The 24,076-nt window shown below is 43.9% G+C and overlaps 8 protein-coding genes across 13 annotated transcripts; 3 read left to right on the plus strand and 5 right to left on the minus strand.

The window, feature by feature from the left end:
* Positions 1 to 70: 70 nt before the first annotated feature.
* LOC119563054 (methionine-R-sulfoxide reductase B1) lies at positions 71 to 6,022 on the minus strand. Of its 5 annotated transcripts, none has more exons than XM_037876267.1 (4): positions 5,866 to 6,022; positions 3,954 to 4,118; positions 3,446 to 3,610; positions 71 to 644 (listed from the first exon to the last, which is right to left on the minus strand). In XM_037876267.1, the coding sequence occupies exons 2-4, from the start codon at positions 4,063 to 4,065 to the stop codon at positions 421 to 423; spliced, it is 501 nt and encodes a 166-aa protein (XP_037732195.1). In that variant the 5' UTR covers positions 4,066 to 4,118; positions 5,866 to 6,022; the 3' UTR covers positions 71 to 420. The 5 variants fall into 5 exon arrangements, with proteins under 5 accessions (XP_037732195.1, XP_037732193.1, XP_037732190.1 ...); XM_037876265.1 differs by lacking the exon at positions 5,866 to 6,022 and adding an exon at positions 5,383 to 5,575 and having other exon boundaries at positions 71 to 611; XM_037876262.1 differs by lacking the exon at positions 5,866 to 6,022 and adding an exon at positions 5,383 to 5,573.
* A 108-nt stretch (positions 6,023 to 6,130) lies between these two features.
* On the plus strand, positions 6,131 to 8,079 carry LOC119563051 (tetraspanin-33). Its single transcript, XM_037876259.1, has 2 exons — positions 6,131 to 7,007; positions 7,171 to 8,079. The coding sequence occupies exons 1-2, from the start codon at positions 6,455 to 6,457 to the stop codon at positions 7,491 to 7,493; spliced, it is 876 nt and encodes a 291-aa protein (XP_037732187.1). The 5' UTR covers positions 6,131 to 6,454; the 3' UTR covers positions 7,494 to 8,079.
* A 356-nt stretch (positions 8,080 to 8,435) lies between these two features.
* Positions 8,436 to 9,955, minus strand: LOC119545769 (alcohol dehydrogenase class-3). Its single transcript, XM_037851621.1, has 3 exons — positions 9,808 to 9,955; positions 9,653 to 9,742; positions 8,436 to 9,567 (listed from the first exon to the last, which is right to left on the minus strand). Exons 1-3 carry the CDS (start codon positions 9,826 to 9,828, stop codon positions 8,539 to 8,541), a joined length of 1,140 nt encoding a protein of 379 aa, XP_037707549.1. The 5' UTR covers positions 9,829 to 9,955; the 3' UTR covers positions 8,436 to 8,538.
* Positions 9,956 to 10,404: 449 nt separating this feature from the next.
* On the plus strand, positions 10,405 to 12,987 carry LOC119545776. Its single transcript, XM_037851635.1, has 2 exons — positions 10,405 to 11,035; positions 11,377 to 12,987. The coding sequence occupies exons 1-2, from the start codon at positions 10,889 to 10,891 to the stop codon at positions 12,502 to 12,504; spliced, it is 1,275 nt and encodes a 424-aa protein (XP_037707563.1). The 5' UTR covers positions 10,405 to 10,888; the 3' UTR covers positions 12,505 to 12,987.
* A 1,534-nt stretch (positions 12,988 to 14,521) lies between these two features.
* On the plus strand, positions 14,522 to 16,401 carry LOC119545779 (sorbitol dehydrogenase). The gene is made up of 6 exons (XM_037851649.1): positions 14,522 to 14,623; positions 14,686 to 14,719; positions 15,199 to 15,668; positions 15,741 to 15,959; positions 16,012 to 16,133; positions 16,192 to 16,401. Exons 1-6 carry the CDS (start codon positions 14,570 to 14,572, stop codon positions 16,373 to 16,375), a joined length of 1,083 nt encoding a protein of 360 aa, XP_037707577.1. The 5' UTR covers positions 14,522 to 14,569; the 3' UTR covers positions 16,376 to 16,401.
* On the minus strand, positions 16,383 to 17,742 carry LOC119545798. Its single transcript, XM_037851682.1, has 2 exons — positions 16,730 to 17,742; positions 16,383 to 16,485 (listed from the first exon to the last, which is right to left on the minus strand). The coding sequence occupies exon 1, from the start codon at positions 17,607 to 17,609 to the stop codon at positions 16,749 to 16,751; it is 861 nt and encodes a 286-aa protein (XP_037707610.1). The 5' UTR covers positions 17,610 to 17,742; the 3' UTR covers positions 16,383 to 16,485; positions 16,730 to 16,748.
* A 132-nt stretch (positions 17,743 to 17,874) lies between these two features.
* LOC119545786 (mitochondrial thiamine pyrophosphate carrier) lies at positions 17,875 to 20,798 on the minus strand. Of its 2 annotated transcripts, none has more exons than XM_037851662.1 (3): positions 20,506 to 20,798; positions 20,168 to 20,399; positions 17,875 to 19,512 (listed from the first exon to the last, which is right to left on the minus strand). In XM_037851662.1, the coding sequence occupies exon 3, from the start codon at positions 19,409 to 19,411 to the stop codon at positions 18,407 to 18,409; it is 1,005 nt and encodes a 334-aa protein (XP_037707590.1). In that variant the 5' UTR covers positions 19,412 to 19,512; positions 20,168 to 20,399; positions 20,506 to 20,798; the 3' UTR covers positions 17,875 to 18,406. The 2 variants fall into 2 exon arrangements, with proteins under 2 accessions (XP_037707590.1, XP_037707598.1); XM_037851670.1 differs by having other exon boundaries at positions 20,168 to 20,402.
* A 499-nt stretch (positions 20,799 to 21,297) lies between these two features.
* On the minus strand, positions 21,298 to 24,034 carry LOC119553524 (arrestin domain-containing protein 1). Its single transcript, XM_037863950.1, has 4 exons — positions 23,746 to 24,034; positions 22,442 to 22,809; positions 21,859 to 22,390; positions 21,298 to 21,794 (listed from the first exon to the last, which is right to left on the minus strand). The coding sequence occupies exons 1-4, from the start codon at positions 23,858 to 23,860 to the stop codon at positions 21,427 to 21,429; spliced, it is 1,383 nt and encodes a 460-aa protein (XP_037719878.1). The 5' UTR covers positions 23,861 to 24,034; the 3' UTR covers positions 21,298 to 21,426.
* Between the last annotated feature and the right edge of the window lie 42 nt (positions 24,035 to 24,076).

Consider the following 24,076-nt stretch of genomic DNA (forward strand, 5'->3'; position numbering starts at 1 on the left):
CCACTCCATAAGCAGTTTTACTTGAATATAGCAACCCCCTTATCACCACTAGTGAGATAAGAAATAACACTTTATTGTAAAAAAACACACGTTTATTTAGCGCGCTCAGTTTAAAATTAGTAATGTGTTGAATGTGTTACAGAGTATTCGGATTTCGGTTTTGTATGAGTTAACAAACAAATTGAGAGGCAAACATTAGCTATTTACACAAACAGAGGGGCTCACGTAGAATTTTGAGGGGGGGGCGATTGACTGACTAAGAGCTAAAATTGGCCACACTTGCGGAAAGTTAGAAAGTACACGTAGAAAAATTCTTAACAGCAACGAGACATTGAGGCTGGGCTCTACCGCTTTTCCGATGGATGGTTGATGATTGACCTTGGGAACGGAGGGTGGTGGGGGGTTTCACCCACACTCTCCTCACTGCTGGGCAATGGGCGCCGCGGTGGGCGTGGCCACGGGCGGACTGGAGGTGGCGGGATCCGCGGTCACGAACTCAATGGAGGCGGAGTTGATGCAGTAGCGCTTGCGGGTCGGTTTCGGACCATCCTCGAAGACGTGACCCATGTGGGCGTTGCAGCGGGCGCAGCGGACCTCGGTGCGTATGCGTTCTGGATGTGCGATTAGTAGTAAAATATTGCCCCCTATTTAGTTTGTATTTTGCCATTTTGTGGGATTAATTGGATACGTTTTGGTTGTTGTTTTTTTTTTTTGTAGCGCATTTGTTTCACAATTTTTTTTTTTTTTTTTTACAATATTTTCAATTTTTTTTCGGATCGTTTTGCAAGGTTAATTCAAAGTTTTCGTTGTAAACAAATCAACAGAAATAGAAAATTGATTGCAAAATGGATGATAAATGAAAAGCAGAGAGAAAAACAGAGACAGATCGAAGAAATAACGGTAAAAAAGAAATGGAAGTGCAAATCAGAGAGGCGAAGAACAGGGCGTAGGAGGAGGTGCAGCAGAGAGAGCGATAAATAACAATGGACGGCGGCAGTTGATAAATATGCAAGAAGGGAAATCACATAAAATGGGTGAAAATAAATGGCAAATCCGTAATACAGATGGATTTCCGAGTGATTTGGCGTACAGATTTTGTTTGGGTTAATTAAGCATTCGATGTGTCGTGTTTTTGAGTGTTACAATTTCAGCAATGAGTTGGTAAGTGTCGTGTTTTTGTTGTTAGCAAAACAAACCCCCAAATAACGTTTACAGGCGTTGTACATTTAGTTGTTTTTTTTTGTTTCGGAAGCGAGTTAAAAAAAGAGAAATAGAAAATATACGAAAATTCACATTATTCGGTTTGCTTGAGACACTCTAAAAAGTTTATGGATATAATGTTAGTGTTACAGTATTCGATTTATGTTATTCAAAAAATCATTGGGCATGAGTAAGAAGCAAAAAACTTAAAGGTAAATACAAAATCATAAAAATAACCAAATTACACCAGCAAATAAAATACATATGCGGAAATATTTATAAATAAAGCACTACACACATACTGACATACACATAATGGCCCTGGCCCAAAAATAATGCCAACCGACCTTGAATAATGATCGAAATGGGAATGTGAAAAAAGCTCATATGTTTTCCATTTTATGTTGTGGACTTTAAAACAAAAGAGGGGTGAAAATGGTACAACCGAAATATAGATAGATAAACCATATAAAAAAGGAACCCTAGTCTGATCCTTCAACTTTATTTTTAGCCTTGCGCAAACTTAATTTCTTATTAACATGTAAACTCCTACGAAATATGTTAATTTTTTTTATTAACGAACAATAAGTTCCTAACATTACAATGGGAATGCAAAAGAAAGAGATTTTTTCGGAGAAGTAGATTTTGAAATATGATAGTAAACCAAAAAGAAGCGAAACCAAATCAAGGAATAATAGATTCCCCTGTTCCGTTTACAAAACTTGCATACAATTTTAAAAAATTCAGCTTCCATTAGTATAATATAACAGTTTGAAACCGAAATAGAGTAGACTTAGATGAAACGGTGATAGAAAAGATAGAAAAATGGGATCCTGGACTGATCTACAACACTAATCTCTCACTCCTCGTTCCGTAATACATTTCCAAACATCGTTCTCGTGTACAAGCTTTGTGTTTTGTTAAACATTTTTGCATAATAAACTCCTATATAAAATAGCTAAATATCTTTTTGTGAGGCATGAAGCTCTTTAGAGGACTATAGAGATCTTCCAGGTTTATATATGTATGGGGGACTCCTCCGGGTGTAATATTCCTCGCGGTTCGCAGACAGATCGTTCATTATTTCTTGGACGAGGCCGTCGGGGGATCGGCCTTCGATGGCGCCGCGCTCCTCACGAAATCAATGGACGCGGAGTTGATGCAGAAGCGGCGGTGCTTGGGCGGCGGTCCATCATCGAAGACGTGGCCCATGTGGGCGGAGCACCGGGAGCAGCGCACCTCGGTGCGCACCATGCCTAGCGTTTTCGAAATGACTACTGTTGGTTTAATCGGTTTAAAAGTGATACTCGGAGGTGATTTTTGGGTAGAGTCGGAATGTGTGGTTTTTTTGTGTAATTGTTTTTTTTTTTTTAAGAAAGAAAGAAATTTCGAGAAAGTCAGGCGGGATAGAAGAGGGGGATAAGAGAACACAATACTCGGTTAGGAATTAATTTTAGTCGCTTCTTCTCGCTCAGTTGCACATTCAGGTGCTGCAACGGCAGCAGGAACACTCACAAGTCACAATCACCGCCACAAGACTAGACAGTAAAACAACAACGGCAAGGCCAACGGCACAACTACAGTGAACTCTGGTCAATGGAACAGTTTATGGACGAGTTCAAGGTCAACACAATAAAAGCCAAAACATAACATAAAAGCAAGGCAACACAAACGGCACAGATTAGGAATGGGGTTTTTTTTGACAATATCTTCTGCTTTTCTTTTTTACAAATTACTACGTTTATACAGCTACGGTTTATAAATTACAATAATTAGTCGAGATTTAAAATTTTTACTTTAAGAAACTTCGGTTTAAAAAATTATATTAAACTCAGTTTAAAGCCAATCATTTTGAGATCAGATGATATAACTATTTTGTATAGTTCTAGATGTTTTTGGATGTATACAAAACAATTTGTAATGCACTTATTTGCACCATTCCTCTATTATAAAGCTTTTGTATAAACGTAGTAAATATTTTGTTATATCTAAATACTACTTGTTTAGTTTTCTGACCGCTCTTATTTACACATGATAACTATGTTTTCCTCATGTCTAGGTTTTATAGTCTCCTAGGCTCAACGCAAAATTCATTCTCAACTTTTGGGTGCGGCAACGAAACGGCAACTCAAATAAAAACAGAACTCAAAACGGTTTGCAATAAAAACAGCTAAGAGTGCCGAACAATGTCTAGGCCATATAGTGGCTAGCTGGCCGGGAAGTGGGCCGCGCGGGCGGTACGCACCTGGTATGCTGGCGTCGCGGTGCAGGGTGACCTTGCCCTTGTCGAGGACGTCGTTGAAGGCCGGCCATCCGCATCCCGAGTCGTATTTGGTGTCCGAGCTAAACAGATCCTGGTGGCACACGATGCACTGGTACACGCCCTTCTCGTAGTGCTTGTTGTAGCAACCTGCGAGGATTACAAATGTTATTAGGTTCAGTAATTAAGGTATAAATATATGAAACTAAATCGTAAGCTTTAAGAATTATAAACAATGGGGTTAAAGAGATTTACTATCGAGCGAAGCATATTTGCATCTTTTTTAAGGACTAGTTCATCTTTGAGCAACATAACATATTTTTTAAGAAGCTATTTTTATGATAACATGAGATTTTTGGTAAGTTGGGTGATACATTAGAAGTTTGCAGATTTAAAAGCAGTTTTCGCCCTGACAAGTTAAATATTTGAATGTAAACTGACAAACATTGAGCAACAAAATCAGTACAAAAGGTTTATAATAACTATAAGTAACCTGTGAAGGGACGCTCGGTGCCCGCCTCCTGGGTAACCTGATACTGCATCGGGGTCAGGCGCTTGCGCAGCTCCTCCTTGTTCACCGTAACCTTCTCGCTCTTGTTGTCCATCGTCGTTTGCCCGGAATACTTCTTTGCCGGATTGTCGCTGTCTTGACGTGAATCTGAAATTCAATACTTTGGTATTTAGTTTGCGGTCGAGTTATGTGTGCTTTTCATTTCACCACCAGTTGGGTAATGGAAACTGAGTAATTGTTGTGGGGTAGATTTCTGGTCGCCAAGCTTCTGTAAGATTTCCCGCGTTAATCTCTTACTTATCAGAGGGACTTTCAACTAAACCGTCGGTAATCTTAACTTGCTTGGTTGGTGCACACCTTCGATAAGAAACAGGTGATTGGGTCTATCAGCAATGAGTTGCGGGAAGAACTTTCTCAAAACCCAAACTCATCTTGTTTTGTTAAATAAGCCATAAACGAGATGGAAATAGCTTGGCTTTATCAACTTGATAAACAGAAGAAACTGGATTGCATTCTAACTTTGTATACCATACAAAGGAACAGATTTTTGGAATACAAATGTATGAGATCTTACCTAGGATACCAAAAAACTTACCGTTCTTGTATATTTATTACTTAAAAAGCCATTGTAAGGTACAAAAATAATTTCACAAGATACTTAAATAAATGGTATTTACAGGGTGCAGCTTGTTTCTCGAACATTTCTAGAAATTTCCATAAATAGTCTTAAAATTGGGATATTTAGAATTTCAAAACTTGGAATGTTTAGATTTTAAAATTCTGGCAAATATGTGAGTATAATAGTGTGGAATAAAGGAAAAACATGTAAGTTTATCCGAACAAATTTCGAGAGCTTTAAATACCAGGCCCCCTACGATTCGTAATACCCTCTCTATAGAGTGCACCAAAAATCGGAGTTGTGCAGCCGTCGAATTTGTATACAAACATTGCTGCTAATTAGCGGAGGTGTAAACAGATTTGTTAAGTGCGGCCATCAAATGGAGTGGAGAAACGCATTGGGCCGAAAATAGTTTTTATTTTATGCTGGCCGCCGGCAATCAAGTGAAGTGGCGCCCAAAGCAAACAGACGAAGGAAAAACCAAATCGAAAGGGGGTTCAGGGGGGGAGGGGCAGGAGAAAGAGGCGGGGTAGTCACCTTTTATTTTGGGGTTTTCCGAGTGCAACAATAGAAAAATCAGCCAAGTGTGTCGCGGGCAATTGAAGACAATGAATTAATTTCGAGCAGAGGCTGAAAATAGTGGGGGAAATTGCGTTCATAAAGAATGCAAATGCGAACTAGAAATTGTGTCTAAAATTAGGAAATGGCCGAATCGATGAAAGCACAGAGTGTTTGTTGATTTTTCTAGAATAGTTCGACACACCCAAAGGTATTTTAAAGCGATTTTCTTACCTGCAAAAAAGCGATTAATTGCGAAAACTCGAGTGCGACGCAGTGCGTGGCGAGAAAGTGCAAACATTTTTTGGCTAATTTCGGTTGACAACTGCACTTGGCACTTGTCTGGTTATTTAATCAACAAGAGGAAAATGCGAGGAAAAGCGGTGGAAAGTCAATGTTTTGTCTACTGCGCGCCCACGCAAACTAATATTTATGCAATGCGCGCTTGCCACTTCCGTCTTTTATTTCTCAGTTTTCCTATTTTTCCGTTCTATTTTCGTTCGGTTTGTTTTGTGCTTGTGATTTGCAGTACGGGGAGAAAGCGCCTTGGAGAGAAAGTCACTGCGAATTAAGGGAAAATTCGCTCGCAAATCTACTTCAATGTCACCAGAGCAAAGGCAAAAGCAACAAAAAAAAACACTCATTTTCCCACACTAAAATGGTGCGTCCTTGGTTTTTTTTATATATAGATAAACCGCCGCCTGGAAAACTTCTCACCTGGTGTATAGCGCCTGAAATGGTGCTGCTTCGCTTCTATTTTTGGCCTTTTGTTTATGATGCGCCAAGCCAAAGCGTGCGTCGCAATGTTACGCAGCGGTGGAAAATTAAAAACTAATACAAAAAAGCTGCTTGGGAAACAGCTGCACGCGAAAAATCAAACACCTGGCTGCCCGCGTTGCCAAATGAAAGCTGTGGATTTTCTGGTCTCTACAGTGTGGTCACACTCGGGGCCAGCTGACTCTTCGCATTGCCAACCACTGCAAAGTTCTAACGCCAGTCTGGCAACGCTGGGCACTTTGTTATTTTTTGTGGCTCCATAAAAAAATTACTTATCAGCATTGAAAATAAAGATAGGGGTGGAAAAAAGTGAAAGCACCTTCGGGGAAGGACCAGATTTGGAGAGCTAAGTTGACCAGCCTTTGGTAACATGTGCTAGACACCCGGGCAGGCCGCGGAAAAGTCCAAACGCAAAGAGGGCGTCAACAAAAAGTCTTCGTGGGGGAGGAAACAAGAACAAAAAGGCCAGGAAAAGTATTACTCAGCCAAATACTCGACTGAAAACGGCGATTTGCGAAGAGCCAAAGCCATGAGCAATCACAGATACCACCAGGGGGGCAACTACATGCACCCCCGCATCTCCTCCTACCCGCACCACTTCAGCTATGTTTCCTCCTGCGTCAAGTACATGATCTTCCTGCTGAACTTCCTCTTCTGGCTCTTTGGCGGCCTGCTCCTGGCCATCGGCGTCTACGCCTTCATGGACAAACTGAAGGACGGCAATGGCTGGCTGCGACTGGAAAACGTCTACGATGTGATCTTCAACATCTCGCTGGTCATGATCATCGCCGGAGTCATCGTCTTCACGGTCAGCTTCGCCGGCTGCTTGGGCGCACTGCGCGAGAACACCTGGCTGCTGAAGCTGTACTCCATGTGCCTGCTCCTCTTCTTCATCCTCGAGATGACGCTGGCCATCATCTGCTTCGTGTTCCCGCAGTACATGAACTCGTTTCTCGAGTACCAGTTCACCGATAAGATCATCCATTCTTATCGCGATGACTCCGACCTGCAGAACTTCATCGACTTTGCCCAGCAGGAGTTCAAGTGCTGCGGTTTGAGCAACGCCGGCTACCAGGATTGGAGTGAGTAGTAGAATATAGAGTCTCAGAAGATTCCAATCATGGAAACAGAGTAATAAAGTTGTAGACCATTCAAACGTTTCCAAAATATTTTCTTGGTCAATAAGATTTCGTTAAAAAGAATACGATTTCCTTGTTCTCTAATCTCCCTTTCACTTTTACACAGGCAAGAACGAGTACTTCAACTGCTCCTCGCCGTCGGTGGAGAAGTGCGGAGTGCCCTACAGCTGCTGCATCAATGCCACCGACATCAGCTCCGGCCTGGTGAACATCATGTGTGGATATGGCGTGCAGGAGCACTCGGTGGCGGCCGCCAGCAAGCGCATCTGGACCAGCGGCTGCATCGAGATCGTGCGCGTTTGGGTGGAACGCAACTTGTATGTGATTGCCGGCGTGGCACTGGGCATAGCCCTGCTGCAGCTGTTCGTCATTTACTTGGCCAAGACCCTGGAGGGACAGATCGACCTGCAGAAGTCGCGCTGGTCGTGAGTGCAATGCCACCATCCGTACCTTTACGGATATCCGCCCTGCGAGGACGACCCGTACTACAATTCGCGGATGTGAGGCGCACTTTTTTGGTCCTGTCCGTGCTCAAATAGTTTGAAACCGAACCCCACTCCTAGAATAACCCATAGCTCCCTGTATACCATCTCTTGTGTTTTTGATCGATTCAATTTCTAGTGTCCCCAAATAACAGTCTTACAATCGTATTATACTCGTCTACACTTAGGTAACATATTTATACTCGAATGTATTCGTAAATTGCAGCTCTGAATGTTTTTAACGGCAGCGTAATTCTTAGTCACAAGTAAAGTCGAACAAATCCAAACTTTTACTCGTATATATATATGCAATATCGTAATAATTAAAAGACACTTGTATATAAGCTAGCGAGTTCCGTAAGAATATGCATTTAAAATGAAATTTATATTTAACGACGAAACCAAAACTGCATGCCCGTTTGTTAGCCACAACAACATACTAGACTTATTAGCATTTTTAAGTATCTGCGCGCGAGTTTGTCTGCAAACCTTGTTGTAGTGCGAATTCAAATACAGACATTCTATACGTGTAACCAAGACTTTTTATTTGGTTCCAAAATGGGGGGGCAAAAATCAAAAACAGCAGTGTGAAAATATTTTTGTTGGCCTAACTTATAGCTCTAATTAGTTAGTGAAAACTTGAGTTGTTCTAACTAACACGTCACGGCTGTTTTGTGGAGGATGTCCGGCTTTGGGTCATCAGTTGGCTTTATCAATATTGACCAGAGTTGCGAAATGCTACGTATTTGGTAGTCGCAATCTTGAAAAATTAAAAGTTGTCGAACTTTGAGCCCGATGGCCTTAGTGGGGCAGATAAGCAAAGCAGAGCAATTAGACGGGCTAAACATACAAGAGAGAAATCCGAATCCGACCCCCTATAGAGATAGTATTACATATACACTGGGTGTTTATTATTCTACGCAATCGCAAGCAATTGCCAGCTGGTACAAAAAGTGCAAATAAAACAATCATCTCGGATTACATTCTCATCTTCAGTACTTGATGATGGAGCGAATGCTCTCGCCCTTGTGCATCAGATCGAATGCCTCGTTGATCTTGGAAAGTGGCATCTCGTGGGTGATGAACTCGTCCACCAGCAGGTCCTTCTTCAGGTAGTCCTCCACCAGTTTGGGCACATCCGAAACGGAGCGCCAGCCTCCGAAGGCGGAGCCCTTCCAAACGCGACCCACGACCAACTGGAAGGGTCGGGTGGAGATCTCCTGGCCTGCGCCGGCCACTCCAATCACCACCGAGGTGCCCCAGCCTTTGTGGGTGGCCTCCAAGGCGGAGCGCATGGTGTTCACATTACCAATGCACTCGAAGGTGTAATCGAATCCGCCATCGGTCAGGTCGATTAGGTAGTTTTGGATGGCTCCTTTGTCGGCCACATCTTTGGGATTCACAAAGTCGGTGAACCCAAACTTCTTGGCCAACTCGAACTTGTCGGGATTGATGTCAATGCCGTAGATCTTGCCGGCGCCGGCCTTTTTGCAGCCCAGGCCCACGGCCAAGCCAACGGCTCCCAAGCCCCAAACGGCACAGTTACTGCCAGGTTCCACCTTGGCTGTGTTTAGAGCTGCTCCATAGCCCGTAGAGATGCCGCAGCCGAGCAGGCACACCTTTTCCAGCGGCGCCTTCTCGTTGATCTTGGTCAGCGAAATGTCGGCCACCACGGTGTACTCGGCAAACGTGGATGTGCCCATAAAGTGGAACAGCTGCTGGCCCTTGCAGCTGAGACGGGAGGTGCCCTCGGGCATGACGCCAGCGCCCTGGGTCAGTCGGATCTTCTGGCAGAGATTCGTCTTGCCGCTCTTGCAGAATTTGCACTCGTCGCACTGCGGAATGTAGAGGGCAATGACATGGTCGCCGGCCTTGAACTTAGTCACTCCCTCGCCGACGCTCTCCACGATGCCGGCGCCTTCGTGGCCCAGGACCACGGGGAACAGGCCCTCCGGATCGGCACCGCTCAGGGTGAAGGCATCCGTGTGGCAGACTCCAGTGGCAGTGATCTTGATGCGAACCTTTTGGGGAAATTGGGTAATCGAACCTTATCATCTCTGTCCTTATCTGGAGTGGACTTTTCCACCTATAAATGTATATATGTACCTCATGTGCCTTGGGTGGTGCCACCTCGATGTCCTCGATGACCAGCGGCTTTTTGGCCTCCCACGCCACGGCAGCCTTGCATGTGATAACCTGGGGGTTTGATTTGATATCCGGGGAGTGTTTCTGCTCATTAATATTCCCACTGCTGCACTCACCTTGCCCTCGGTAGCAGACATTTTTCTAGTGTGGAAAGATTCCAAGTGGCGAAATGGCGAATGGGAGAATGGAAATGGCGATAATGAAGAGGAGGCGGGAAAAGCCGGGTGGTTGCAGTGTGACCAGGTATCGATCGATGAAATACCCCAAAAAGCACACCCGGAACAGGAACACCTTTTACCGTTTATACGGCGGATACAAATAATTTAAATTCAATTAATTTAGAATTTAGATCAGCGGTCGGCAGCGGCCTATTAAGTGAGCATAGGGAATTGTTCTGCCCATCCGCTGCTCGCCCACGTATAACGTAGATGTTCGTGTGACTTCGGCATGGGTCTTCGGGTCGTTTTTTTCTCAGCTTCGGCGCGCTTTTTTGCTGCTGCGACAGCGGTTCTCAGTGCAAAGCAGAGAAACCTCAGGCTTCAGCGCGCCGCGCGACATCTTCGTGTTTTTACACTCAAACTTGTGATGTATGTGTGTGCCGACCACTGATTTAGATAAATAAAATTGTAAATAAAGCCCTTTGCTAGCAACTGGCTTATTTCAAAGGATCTTGATATAATTTTGGTCACACTTGACACACAAGCGCAGCCAACTTCACTTTGCACAAGTCAGCTGTTTTCGCGAAAATAGACTGTTATTCCTAAAACCGTTATAGGATCTAAATATATATAAGTTTTACAAAACACGGAAAACCCTTTATAAATTGACGAAAAAAGCATTTATCAAATATAAAACCTTGTGTTGGTGAAACGAGCTGTTGCCGCGACTGAAACAAATGCATTTTTAACTTTAAGTAAACGCCTGCGCAGGCGCCAAGTTTTTGTAAACATTGCCGCCCAACCCAAAATGCAACAACAGCAGACCCCAAAAAACGCCAATGAACGCAAAATCGGCACAAGGACGTGCCAGCCAGCCAGGAAAAATCAATAACAACACAGCCGCGAAGCTACAAAGGCCGGAAGTGCATTTTTTGCATTACTGGGCGTTAAGTAACGTCACAGAGGACGAAAAAATGAGTGTTTTTTAAAGGAAAGTGATGAGTTATATGTGCCAAGACTTTTAAAGAAAAGCCGGAAAATGGTGGGCAAGGGGTCAAGCGGTTTGGTCGTCGACACCAGCACGGGCAGCAAGGAACGCCCTGTTTTTATTCCGCCCCGGAAACGTCAACAAACCAAGTCGGAGGCCAAGAAGCAGAACTATGTGGACCACATCGTCAGTGTGCAGGTAAAATAATGGATTTAAAGGAAGTCCAGAATGAATCAACACTGAACTATCCTTTTTTTTATATTTAAATCGACCAAGCCCAAGTTAACCTAATTAAGTCAGACTTTTCATTCATCTATCAAGTTTTAAAACGCGAATTCTTGAGATCCCCGTTTTTGAAGCTTGAATATAGCAACTAAATATGGATATACTCTATGTCATATACTAAACTTAAGCAGAAACATACAAAATTTGAATCAATAAGGCATAAAAAACCTACTAGGACTAAAGGATTCGTTTACTGTTGATTCACCGATCTAGAGGTTATTTGTATATTTCATAATTCCTTTTTTTTACCCCAGCAAAATCGTCCCAAGCTGTCGCCCTCCAATCCGGGACTCGAGGAGGAGCTCCGCAAGTCCAAGTTGATTATCAAAAACAAGCAACCGCTTCCACAGCTCCCTGGAGAACTAGGAGTTCCCAGTGCCCATGACACACTGGCCAGCACCCACTCGGCCAGCTCGACGCAGCACAGCCAGAAGTCGGGCCGATCAAATGGCAATCTCAACGAGCTGCAGAACTTCGAGTCCATATCGCAGGGCACCAAGTCCACTTCGCAGCGGCACGAGAGCAGCACAGTGACGCCCAGCAGCTGCTGCTATTCGGAGAGCAGTCTGGACGCCAAGTTGAGCAAGTCGCAGGACTGCCTGAGCAACCGGTCGTCCTCCAAGAAGCGGGTCAACATCCGGACGTCCGATCTGCCCGGTCAGGGTCGCAATCAGCGCACCTCGCCGGAGATAACCAACTACGAGGATCTTGAGTCGGGGGAGACGAGTGTCCTGAACAACTATGACCAGAGTCTGGAGCGGGGCTATCAGGCACGCAAAGAGGGCGGCAACTACCTGACCATGACGGGCACCATTAAGCGAGGCCGCAAGAAGGGCCAGTCCGTGGACCTCCAGATCAACATTAGTCGCGAGGAGCTGGAGCAGCTGAATGCCCATGCAATGGCCAGCGATTCCCAGAAAGGCGGCAACCTGTGCTGCACCTGCAGCTGTGGCACTGGCCTCCACATCCTGCTCATCTCGCTGTTCTGCCTGCCGTTCGTCACCGTCATCTCGGCGGTGTACTCCTTCTACATTGGCACGCTCACCTGGTACAACATGTTCAACTATTACTGCGAGGAGAGGACGTACCTGCACAAGATTCTGGTGACGCCGCTGCTGTTCGTGGCGTATCCCCTGGCCATCTTGCTGTGCACCTTTGGGCTGGGCATCTACTCGGGAGTGCGGCAACTGAGTCTGCAATACAGCAGCTGGGTGAACGACATTACGGACATCGAGAAGGGATTCTATGGTTGGCTGTGCGGATTTCTGCGGATGCCCGACTGCAGTCCCTACGAGGTGGTCATCCTCACCGACATATGTGTGGCGCCGCAGGACCCCCAGCGGCTGCACATCAACAAGCCGCGCCAGGAACTTTCCATGTAGGATGTAGGGTATGGGATGTCCGGGCCCCAATTTCGTTTCGACCATAAGTGTGATATAAAAAAAAAACGTAATTACATTCGCAGTGAAGCAGCAGCAGAAGTAAGATCGACACATTAAGTTTCCTTTGGCCAAATTTGTTCCTTTCACATTGACATAATCGTATGTCTGCAATTGCAGCTTTAGAGAACGGAAATACACTATATAGATATCGAAGACCCAACATAATCCAAACCCTAGAGAGCCTAGCATTAAGTTACTAAAGATCTAACACTCGCACAGCGTCTAAATACACAAGGAAAACATCTTGGGAGTTCGGAGGCCCGAAACTAATATAACCTTGCAAATGTCAGTTAACAAATTGCTCAATAATTGTAGAAAATTAATTTTTTGTCTGAACAATACTTTGGGGTAATCCCCATTACAAACCAAACTATGAAATCCCGCAATTTTAGAAATAATTTATTTGCTATCTCTGAGTTGACAAATTGCTTACACCTTATAAAGTCCAATTCATCCCATATAATGGATGACATTTTGCAGGGTTATTAAATAAAATAGTTAACTGTTGTAGTTGGGCACTAGCCTGCAACTTGAAACTTTGCTTTCCTTTCTAACTCAAAGCCAAATTTTGAAACCGTATATGAAACATATAGCATTTACAGATTATGCATTTATCTTCAAAGTGAACTAAAACCAAATAAAAGCAGCCAACTTAAATGCGCAGTTGACGTGATGGAAACTTTTTCTTAGTTTTAAGCAAACATTTTTTATTTCTACGTCAATAAAAACCGCAGCAAAGCCACACCTACGTATATACACATACCTATATAAGCAAACGTTTTTAAAATAGAAATTCTATATGTTAAGAACCCGAATATCAAACACTTATTGAAATGAATATATTAGCCAGAGAAATAAAGCCAATAAAACTATATAGCAAACACAAACAAACCTGATATTGTTATTGCGTTCTCAAATGCGAACTGCTACCTATTATTTAATTTGCATACATATTTGCACATATTTCTTTTTCAATTAACTTTAGCAGCGCATACTTATAAATCAAGTGATAACGTTACGGTTTTGCGCCCAAGTATGTGTACACTTGTAAAAATTATATTTGGGATTGAAATAAAAAAAGGAATTTGCTTTTTAAGTTGAAGGAACCGGAAATAGAAAATTGTTGCTTTTCTTTTTACGTTAAGAGTTAACAAAATTGAACGCAATATTTTAATTTTCCAAATTGATATGTTTCTCAGCTCGGCATCTTATAAACATGGTAAAAATAGAACTTTATAGGAAGTTACATAGTCCTTATGTTGAACTTAGAGTTGGTTTCACCATCTGAATTTTCATACGTTTTCAAGGTTTATAATCTTTCTTAAGATAAGGACGGCAATTTTGTAATTTTAAAACTATTTTTACATAACCTGAAGACAAGAAGTTGTCATATTTTCTAAAAAATCGAAAAAATAATATTTCAAAATTATAAAAAATATTCCGAGTGTATGTAAGAAAAAAGTCTCAGAGAGGGAGGAGAATAATGGGGAGAGAGGGAGCTTTTCAGTTCTTTTATTTTTGCCGGCAAGACGCCCCCACAAAATAAGTAAACAACCGTCAACCATCGAGGGGTAAATACAAAACAGCTGTTCTCGGGTTTTTCGAAGTAAGTGAGAGAACATCAACAAAATACAGGCGGGAGTAAATAAAATAAACTAAAAGGGGCTCGACTTTCCTAATGATTACTATAACAAACTTACCCAAAAGTGATACGAACTGCGATATTTCGGCGTATATCTAAGGTGCGGGAATAAAATGAAATATTAAACGTGCTTAACTTTTAAAGATCACAGTCTATATAACCTATTTTAACTGTATTCCGGTCGAGCAAACAAACACACGCACAAATAGGCAAATTTAAATATATACCTTCTATATATGTGTAAAAAATTGACTTGCCAGCGTAGCATATCAAACATGTCGGATACTGAATTCAGTTCTAAATCGGCTTTCGAAGCAAACGGACGTTGTGCGGAAAGTGATAAAAAGAAATACTGCGGATATTATGGCGACAGATAATTTAACAGCGGTTCTCCACGGAATCGAGGACCTGCGATTGGTGAGTAAAGCCAGGAAATAAACTATGCGATTGTTTGGCAACTATTAATTGACTTCCTGCAGGAGCAACGCCCGATTCCGGAAATCGCCGACGATGGTAAGCGATTTTTACATTACAAAAATAGTTTTAAAAAATTAACAAATTTAAAAAGGTATAGAGAGACTGAGGGATAATAATATCAGTTACAGAAATTAAAAATTATTTAAATAATACATACTTATAAGTAAGGGTTTTATTGATTTTAAAAAACTATTATCTATTGATTTTCGATCAAAAAGAGATCTCCACTGATTGCTTCTGGTATCAGGTGACACAGGGAACATAACCATAATAAATATGTAGATAATATATCCAATTTGTGGCAACTGAAGCCTATTGATAACACAAATTATAAATTCATCATAAATATTGATAAGTAGAGTGGATTGGACTGTAAGGGATTTCCATTAAGCAGTATTGGTTTATATTACATCCTTTGTTTTACAACTAAGTTAAGTAATTCGTATGCAAAAGAAATGTTATGTATAAAATTAATTCTGATAGTATACCAATATAATACCGATTCAATTCCTTAGAGGTTCTCCTGGCGATGGATAGTGTCGGCATCTGCGGTTCGGACGTACACTATCTGGCCCACGGACGCATCGGCGACTTTGTGCTGACCAAGCCAATGATCATTGGCCACGAAGCCGCTGGAGTGGTGGCCAAGCTGGGCAAGAAGGTGACCACCTTGAAGGTTGGCGATCGTGTGGCCATCGAGCCGGGAGTTCCCTGCCGCTACTGCGACCATTGCAAGCTGGGTCAGTACAACCTTTGCCCGGGAATGGTCTTCTGTGCCACGCCCCCCTACGATGGCAACCTGACGAGGTACTACAAACACGCCGCCGACTTCTGCTTCAAGCTGCCGGACCACGTCAGCATGGAAGAGGGAGCGCTCCTGGAACCCCTGTCCGTGGGAGTGCATGCCTGTCGTCGCGCCGGTGTTGGTCTGGGCTCCAGGGTGCTCATCCTGGGAGCTGGTCCAATTGGTTTGGTTACCCTGCTGGTAAGAGAAGCAATAAATATTTTAAGGGTTTAAGAATATTTAACCCACTTACCCATTTTGTTTCCCACTTAGGCTGCCCAAGCAATGGGTGCTTCAGAGATCCTCATCACCGATTTGGTGCAACAGCGTTTGGATGTGGCCAAGGAGCTGGGAGCCACGCACACGCTGCTCCTGCAGCGGGATCAGTCCGCTGAGGAGACCGTCAAGGTGGTTCACCAGACGATGAGCGAGGTTCCGGACAAGTCCATCGATTGCTGTGGAGCGGAGAGCAGTGCCCGCCTGGCCATCTTTGTAAGTGGATCATTCCCGCTGGTTAACTTTTAGGTAACACCTTTCCTTTTAGGCCACTCGATCCGGCGGAGTGGTGGTGGTCGTGGGCATGGGAGCTCCAGAGGTCAAGCTGCCGCTGATCAACGCCCTAGCCCGCGAGATCGACATCCGTGGCGTCTTCCGCTACTGCAATGAGTAAGTTATCAGTCGGGCTCAGGGGTCAAGACATCTGCTGATTACTCCCAATTCTCAGCTATGCTGCCGCTTTGGCTTTGGTGGCTTCGGGCAAGGTGAACGTGAAGCGCCTAGTCACGCACCACTACGACATATGTGAGACGGCCCAGGCGTTTGAGACCTCCCGCCGCGGCACAGGCGGCGCTATCAAGGTCATGATCCATGTCCAGCCGAGAGATGCCAACAACAAAGTCAAGTTCTAAATATACACTCTTATCTTTAAACCGAACTGTGCGTCTTGAGTTGGACACTTCTGGTGATACATTTTGGGGGTCTTCGAACGTTTCTGAGCTTTGTACGTTATCGACAGGTTCTATTTTTAAAAGTTAGCTTTGTTGGCTTTAGAATAATGTTTAATTTATATGAGAAAAATTTAGTATATAACCCATCATTTACATTTATAAGTGGGTTAGTTGTAAACCCAGTATCGGATTTTAGGTGTGTTGGAAACGGAAAATAGTAATACCGATAAGAACCACTTTTTTAAAAGAGTAGCTGATAGGTACCAAAGCCAGATTCTGATATAATACTAATGGGTTACAATATCTCCCACTCACCATAATTGAGCGCTGAGATCTAAAACAAATATTTGATGTACTCGAGGGACTCCTCTGGAGCTCTTTGCTCTCCATCGGCATCGAAGTCAATCAGTTCCGGTTGCCTGTTCCGGGCAATGTATCGCAGATAGCCACGTGTGCTCTCATGTCGCACTGACAACTTAATTTCCCAGCCATCGCGACGTGGCGAGCAGAAGATGGTGGAGCCATGGCAATTGACCATCTGCAGCCAGCGGGTGAAGCCCACGCCCAGGTAGTTGCTAGCCTTGTCCACGATTACAATGGGCAGATCCTCGCTGGAAAGCAGACGGACCAGTTTGTGCAGCTTCCTCTTCTGGAAGGGCCAGTAGTAGCAGGCAGGATCATAGAGCATCACCAGCATATCGCTGCTGCTCTCCTCCCGCAGTTCAAAGTAGTTCCTCGGACTGGAATCCTGCGAGGGAGTGGGGCCCAGAACTACGGCGCGAAAGAGCTGATCCTCCAGCAGCTGATCGCAAAACTCCCTCAGATACTTGGCGCTGACCAGCTTGTGCATATCGTAGACTCGTCCCTCGCAATCCTTGCCGTAGATCCGTGGAGGCAATCCCTTACGATAGGTACCAAAGTCATCTGGATTAAGGTTTGAATTAAACTCCCCGATGCTGGAAATATCCCGTAGGCCAAACAAAATCCGGCCAGCGTACTCCTGTGCCAGCTCATCAAGCAGCTTAACCCATTTGTTAAGATCGTCTCCGTGTCGGTTTTTAACAAAGTGAAACGCCACCACCTGTGGCCCATCAAACGTAAACTTCTCCGGCGGTGATATCCTATCCATTTCCGGTATCCACAACAGCCATCGAATGGAGTTGTTGTCGGTTAAAACTGTCTTTACCAGAACCATTTTCCCAAGGCTTGGTATCAGGTGACTATCTAGTTGTTCCAAAACATACAATTCTTTTTATACACTGATGATACGATACCCGGTAAATTTCACAACAGAAAAAGCTCTAAGAAGTGAGCTTTACTTAACATTGTTTACGTTTCGAATTTAACATATGTAGTGATAACATTTTTAAATTAATTTTTTGGTGACTTTTTGATTAAGACAATATGAAAAAGAAAAAATTTACCATTTTTCAACCCTCCAAGATTCAATACAAAAGTTATAGAACTCCAAATATTTTTTCGAATTATATCTTAAAGAACTAACTAATTTGAACAAACTTAGTAAACTCTGTGATGTAGTCAAGTTTTATTAAATTCCCTGAATATTTAAGTGTAATAAAAATAATTGGGCAACAAATGGAACTGCCAGCCCAGTCGTTTATATTGGAAATTTACCAAAAGATAATCATAAATAAAGATTTGAGCGTGGTTAAAAAACCAGACGCTTTTGCTCGGATAATAAACTACAAACTAACGTATACTACTAGTATATAGATAACTTAACAGGTGCGCAAATTATTCTTGTGTGTAATAAAGCGCTGACCAAGTCGATTGGTCTAAGATAAACAGAACCCCGTACGCATAACCGAAAACTAATCAACAGTTAGCCTAAATCTTATTATTATTTACGCGGTGCGGTAAATATATATAAAAGTACAAAATACGATGTAGATTCTGTATGGGCGCACAGACACCAAAGTGCCACAATGGATTTGAGCTGTCATTAACCCCGACTCCGACTCCGAGCACGACCTAGAAGCGCACCTGCTTGAGCTTATCGTAAATGCTGAAGTACAGGGCCGTCGTCATGCTTGACTTAAGGAGTGTGGGGGCCACGCCCTTGTACAAGCCCCTTACGCCCTCCTGGCGCACGGTCAGCCGCACGCAGTCCCAGACTCCGTGGCACTGCAGCGTCTGTCCGAAGGTCTGGCGGTTCGACTCGAAGCCCTGGATCTGCAACCGCTTCTTAATCAGATCGAAGGGGTACACGATGGTCTTGGAGAGCATGCCCGAGGAGGCGCCCAGTCCCAGCAGCGTCCACGTGGGCAGTTGGCTGCGATCGCTGACCTCCAGGAAGGCGCAAGCCCAGTCGCTGAACAGGCGGTAGGCCATGAAGTTGGTGCCCATCAGCGGCGTTATTTGCAGCAGAGCGGAGGACAGGCCGCGGTACATACCCCGTGGACCCTCATGCCGAACAATCGCCGACACCGCCCTCGTGGCGTTCCGGTATCCCTTACTAGTGTCCTGGGCAATCAGTCGAGTGCGGATCACGTCCAGGGGCGTGGATATAATCACCGCAGCTCCGCCGGCTGCAGCTCCACACAAGAAATTCGATAGATGCTGATGATCCGACAGGTAACTGGTCTGTTTGGCTCTCAGGCTCAGCTGCTCGTATGTCCAGAACTGGCAAATGCCATACATGATGCTGAGCACCTGGGCGGGATTGTGACCTTTCCAGAAGGCCAGAAGTCCCTCCTCCCGATAGATTGTCTTCACCGCCTGGCCAATGGATGTGTACTTGGAGGTAAGAGCTCCCGCTCCCTCCTTTGCACGGCTCTTGCCTAGCGGCTCCACCTGCAGCTGAAAGCGTATCTTGAGCACGTCCAGGGGTTGGCAGGTGGACCGAGTGATGGCCGCAGACAGGCCACCGGCCAGCATTTGATGAAGCTGCTCCCGCGTACTGTGCTTTCTTAGCGGGACGGGAGCTGTGGTTGTGGTTTTGGTTGCCTCACTGGTAGTTCCTGTGGTTACCGCCATGTCTGCGTCGGAGCTGCTTTGGTTTCGCTTTTCGTGTGCGTATGTTTGCTCGTGCGGATTTCACTTTTATTGCTACGACTGCCAACTCTTCAATGGCATTTCTGTAAAATAAAGAAACCCAGGCAGGCGGAGACAGCGTTATTACAGTCGGAATTCAATAGCAGCAACCAATAACTTGGAATTTCAATTTCAGATATAGTTAACAAGTATCTTATTAAAGAGGTAGGTTATAGTCTGTCCACCTAATTGGTTATTTATGAGATGTAGATTAATCATCGAATTAATGGGTTTTTTATCTTAAAGAAAGAGGTGTGAAATGTTGGAACTTGTTGGAAGTGGGAGTTTCAATCTTAAGAGCACCCAACAATATGTTTTAAAGATTGCTATATTTAGGAGAATAAATTTGATGATGAAACAAAAATAATGAGATGATTCTGCTTGTGAAATTAATGCGCTTGTCTTTTTAGAGGTCAATATAAGGATGGGAAATTAGGATGCTGGGAACAGTAAATTGTTATCTTTTGTAGAACATACTGAACTATATTTCTTGGTGGTTCTAATATTATCTTTTAAATTTGGGCTGTCCCACTTAGTGAAGCCCGCCTGTAGCTTTCATTCAAAGCGTTTTACAGGTGCGGCCGGGCGCAAACTCCGAATTGTTTACACATTCATCAACTCGATGGCCAAATTGATGTGTAAAAATGCGTAGACAGGAATTGGGAAATAGTGGGAGGGATTTTGGAGGATGGGACTTACAAGTGTCATGCTCAACGGAGCGTGGGGATGATGTCTTTGCGATTACTTCACTATTATGTCTGCTATGCCCAGCTGCGCGCCAATTCGCAGAGCATTCAAGGTAGACTCCAGGTTCAAACGGCCATTCATTGATTGACAATAGTCGTTTGGAGGGTATTCGGGTTTATCAGCGATTTCACTTTTTCCCGCTTTTGTTGTTCGATGTTCGTTGTCCAGTTCCAAAATTCCGATGCTGCTGGCGAGATAAAGAGACAAAGACAAGGGGGAATACGCTTGAGATTGGGATGCTGGCTGGTGATGAATGCCTGGGTGCAGAGTGGGCAGAGGTGAGTCCTCACCTGGAGCAGATGCGTCCGTTCGCGGGCAGAGTGCAGCAGTTACTGCGGCGGCGACGCTTCTTCATTACAGGCAGCGGCCCGTGGATTGCGTCAAAACTTTCTTTTCGCCAGCTTTGTAATATCGCTGACGCCGAGATGCCGTTGCAGTTGTGCGGCGTTCCAAGTTGGCCGCTTCCACTTCCACAAACCACAAACTGGTTTTCCCAAAATCAAACCAAGCCGCTCTGCTTCACTCCGAAACAACAACAACAAAACAAATCAAGTTACGTCGCCAAGTGCACGTAGTCAGCTGTTCGAGCCGCTGGAGATGAGCTTTCCAAATGGTGATGTCAATCGGTAATCGGAATGAGCTAACGACTATAGCTATAAAATAGCTGACTCCGATTTTAGAGTTAGAGTTATAAAAGTGGTTTTAACCTGGTGAGTCAAAGATATCTCTGCCAACCAAAAACAGTTTCAACTTATTTTGATGCACGTAAGAGTTTCTACAATTTTTAGTTTTTGTATTTTTTTACGACACCCCATATATAATCATTGATTATACCATTATTGAACTTGGTCAATTATAGATTTAGTTGTTAGTTAGTTGTGTTAGCCACAGGTAATTGTATCTTACCAAAAAACTTGTTGAAATCCTTTTTAATAATCACAAAACTTTATTTTTATTATAATAAATCTTATCCCTGGAACCATATTGATATGCTCAAATGTCTGTATGTTCTTAAATAAATAATTTTCTTTTAAAATTTTTAAAACTAACTAATAGACCGTTAAAAAAGCAAAATCTGGCTATTTTTAAAATATACATCTATCGATATAAATGTAGCTGTCACGAGCGTGGCGTTGCCACTTGGGCGCGCTTTCGTGTTTATTTAAAAATGGCTTAAAAAGTATAATACAAAAAAGGTTAATTAGTGGTCCCTATTTCCACCCAATGCCGCCTGTGGGAGCATCGGCTGGAGCACTAGGCGTGGGCTTATAGTCAGGTGGTATGCTGAAGCCAAGCACCTCGAAATTACCTCCAGGAGGAGCAGCAGCAGGTGCATTGGTTGGATATGGTGGCGATTTTTGTGCGGCTGGTGACACAGGATTCGGATTCGGATTCGTAATTTTAACAGGAGCAGGAGGCACTGCATCCTCCGCCTTGGGATAAAGACTGGGGAAGTTGGCTGCTCCATTGGAACCATTAGTTCCCGGCTTTCCATCGAAGGGGTAGACGGGATATCTTGGTTTAAAGGTGTTGGATTCAAACTGCTCTTCACTTACGTCTTCCTGGAAGTTGGGTGATCCTAGACGAGAAAAATACCCCTTTAATAATACTCTCTATTTTCTTCTGCTTTAGGTGAAACCCACCTGGATGAGATGTTCCACTTGGCTGTGGCTTTTCCTGTCCTGGTCCCTTGTCATCAGCACTTCCCAAAAGCGGCACTGTGCCTATGGTTAGTGGAAAGTCCATTACCAAGTCCCCACCACCGTGGAGCTTGAAAGTCTTGGCGATAAAGCGCAGCGTATAGCTAACTCGAATGGGATCCTTTTCGCTCTGCGTCGATGGAGTGGTCGGCGGCACCACGAGGAACTCATCGAATTTGGCCTTGTTGTGTTTCAGCACCTCACCGCAATGTTTGTCCGCCACTCGAGATTCGGTAACTTTCAGCTGCTCCTTCGCTCCTGAAGAATTTGCTCGATACGAGACGTTCTTGAGCAGACGTACCTTCACATCCATACATTGGACATCCGACTGGTTGTCGAGAACCAAATGGAAGTGGATCTTCTGACCGGGCACATAGGCTGAATAAGAAGTGCTAACGTCCATGATCATGGGCTTATGGGCACCGAAAATGGAACCCCACCAGAAGCTTTTGGACTCCAGGCGTTGCATGGGTTCCTAAAAGAATCATAGCTTTATTAGGATTCCCAAGAGACCTCGGTTACCCACCTTATACTCCTGCCGCTTATTTAGATCGTGTGGCAGGATCACCGAGAAGCACTGCTTAAAGGTATTGTTGTATCGCACGGCGCGATCAATGGTCAGGGTGACCTCATGCTTGATCTGACCATGTTCCCCATTGAAGGAAGTGGGTGCATTGGGTGGAATGGTTGTCCGGAAGGGGAAGACGTACTTTCCGGTGGGCAGTTCCAGCTGGGATCCGCCCGCCTGTCCGTAAACCTGCTGGTCAGTGCTGTAGTACACCTCGGTGGTGGTGTGGGTCACCAGTGACTTGGTCGTCTTCCCATCATCGCCCACCCGCTCCTCGCTCTCCTGCCATCGCGTCTCCCCGTATCCATTAATGGTTATAAAGATCGCTGCAATTGGTTTAAATTATCTGTACTGCCGGGTATGTAATTCAATTATGCATTTAGTTTAATTGCATTTGACCTTTGGGCCTTTGTGTTTTCGGATGTAGGCAGTATTGTATTGGAAATGGCTTCGCTCACAAAAGCATTTTGTTAATTGACTAACAATAATTCCGAGAATAACTTAATCATAAGCTTAACAAAGAATTAATGCTACCTAATTAAGTTCACCGCAAACTTTAAAGTCTGATCATTTACGACTTTTATATACGCTTAAAAAGGTTTGGTCTAAGCCCTGTATAAATCATTTTTATGAACTAATAGATTTTAAATTGTGATTCAAGTAAATTTTTTTTGATAGGGTGATATGTTCCGATGAAGTTCAAAAGTATAAAAATTGTTTATGTATGGAAAAGTGTTTAATTTGTATTGCCATATTTTTCAACTAATGGAGATTTGTTTGTGTTTCATGTAAACTTTTCTTGCTAATGGGATTTGTATAAATCTATGTCCGACTTCAATTTCCTCTGATTCACTCCAAACGTAACCCTATAGAGTACAACTCAAAGGTACCGGCTCGAATGTGCTGACCAGTAAACTGAATCAAATGTCTAATAATAATAAAACAGTGGACGCAATTTCAAAACAAAACTAGTTTTTCTTTCAGATATTCGAAGCCAGCCAAGCGGCCACATGTGTGTTGTATGTATATATAATATAATTTACTATATACATACATATCTTCCAACAGATCTACCGGTAACAATAACAAAAGCATCGGACAACAATACACCAACAATATTAATGACGACGCGACTACGCAACGAAAGTGGATGGGAATGGTGTGGGAATCTGAATTTGAATGGGGATGGAGATAGAGACCCATGACGTCATGGTCTCGGTCTATTAGAATACTGCGACTTCTTCCGCATGTCTTAGACTTACATCGAATGGTTTTTGGACGCTCCGTAACCAGTTCGGCGGTGCCAGAGACTAGCTGACCGGCTTGATAGACCCCCAGGGGATTGCTGTCGAAGGCGAAGGTCACCTTGCTGCTCATCTTCTCCAGAATTTGCTCCTTGGCGGCGGTGTCAGGCGGTATCGGGATATAAAGTTCCTTTGTTTGTTTGTTTTATTGATAGTTGTTGGGAGTGGTTGTTGGTCGGGGGTTTGGGGTCGGAGGGAGGCAATTTAGCTCGCGAGCACCGAACGCGAGCAGCTCTGGCTTAATACTGATTTCTCAAAAGCCACCGGCGAACTTGGAGGCTATTTTTCG

Source organism: Drosophila subpulchrella, chromosome 3R (genome assembly GCF_014743375.2).
Source record: "Drosophila subpulchrella strain 33 F10 #4 breed RU33 chromosome 3R, RU_Dsub_v1.1 Primary Assembly, whole genome shotgun sequence".
Taxonomy (NCBI): Eukaryota; Metazoa; Arthropoda; class Insecta; order Diptera; family Drosophilidae; genus Drosophila; species Drosophila subpulchrella.

Excerpts from the sequence above, each read along its gene's own strand:
- LOC119563054 (XM_037876262.1), bottom strand. The coding sequence starts at position 5,449 with ATGTTTGCACTTTCTCGCCACGCACTGCGTCGCACTCGAGTTTTCGCA. Across the intron at positions 4,119-5,382 it reads AATTAATCGCTTTTTTGCAG|ATTCACGTCAAGACAGCGAC; the intron begins GTAAGAAAATCG and ends ATTGAATTTCAG. Across the intron at positions 645-3,445 it reads CCGCGACGCCAGCATACCAG|GGGGCAATATTTTACTACTA; the intron begins GTGCGTACCGCC and ends CAAACTAAATAG.
- LOC119553524 (XM_037863950.1), bottom strand. The coding sequence starts at position 23,860 with ATGAGCAGCAAGGTGACCTTCGCCTTCGACAGCAATCCCCTGGGGGTC. Across the intron at positions 22,810-23,745 it reads GCGTCCAAAAACCATTCGAT|CGATCTTTATAACCATTAAT; the intron begins GTAAGTCTAAGA and ends AACCAATTGCAG. Across the intron at positions 22,391-22,441 it reads ATAAGCGGCAGGAGTATAAG|GAACCCATGCAACGCCTGGA; the intron begins GTGGGTAACCGA and ends TGATTCTTTTAG.
- LOC119545776 (XM_037851635.1), top strand. The coding sequence starts at position 10,889 with ATGGTGGGCAAGGGGTCAAGCGGTTTGGTCGTCGACACCAGCACGGGC. Across the intron at positions 11,036-11,376 it reads ACCACATCGTCAGTGTGCAG|CAAAATCGTCCCAAGCTGTC; the intron begins GTAAAATAATGG and ends TTTTTACCCCAG.
- LOC119545798 (XM_037851682.1), bottom strand. The coding sequence starts at position 17,609 with ATGGTTCTGGTAAAGACAGTTTTAACCGACAACAACTCCATTCGATGG.
- LOC119545769 (XM_037851621.1), bottom strand. The coding sequence starts at position 9,828 with ATGTCTGCTACCGAGGGCAAG. Across the intron at positions 9,743-9,807 it reads TGTCTGCTACCGAGGGCAAG|GTTATCACATGCAAGGCTGC; the intron begins GTGAGTGCAGCA and ends TCAAACCCCCAG. Across the intron at positions 9,568-9,652 it reads CACCACCCAAGGCACATGAG|GTTCGCATCAAGATCACTGC; the intron begins GTACATATATAC and ends TTTCCCCAAAAG.
- LOC119545779 (XM_037851649.1), top strand. The coding sequence starts at position 14,570 with ATGGCGACAGATAATTTAACAGCGGTTCTCCACGGAATCGAGGACCTG. Across the intron at positions 14,720-15,198 it reads TCCGGAAATCGCCGACGATG|AGGTTCTCCTGGCGATGGAT; the intron begins GTAAGCGATTTT and ends TCAATTCCTTAG. Across the intron at positions 15,669-15,740 it reads TTGGTTTGGTTACCCTGCTG|GCTGCCCAAGCAATGGGTGC; the intron begins GTAAGAGAAGCA and ends TTTCCCACTTAG.
- LOC119563051 (XM_037876259.1), top strand. The coding sequence starts at position 6,455 with ATGAGCAATCACAGATACCACCAGGGGGGCAACTACATGCACCCCCGC. Across the intron at positions 7,008-7,170 it reads CGCCGGCTACCAGGATTGGA|GCAAGAACGAGTACTTCAAC; the intron begins GTGAGTAGTAGA and ends ACTTTTACACAG.
- LOC119545786 (XM_037851662.1), bottom strand. The coding sequence starts at position 19,411 with ATGGCGGTAACCACAGGAACTACCAGTGAGGCAACCAAAACCACAACC.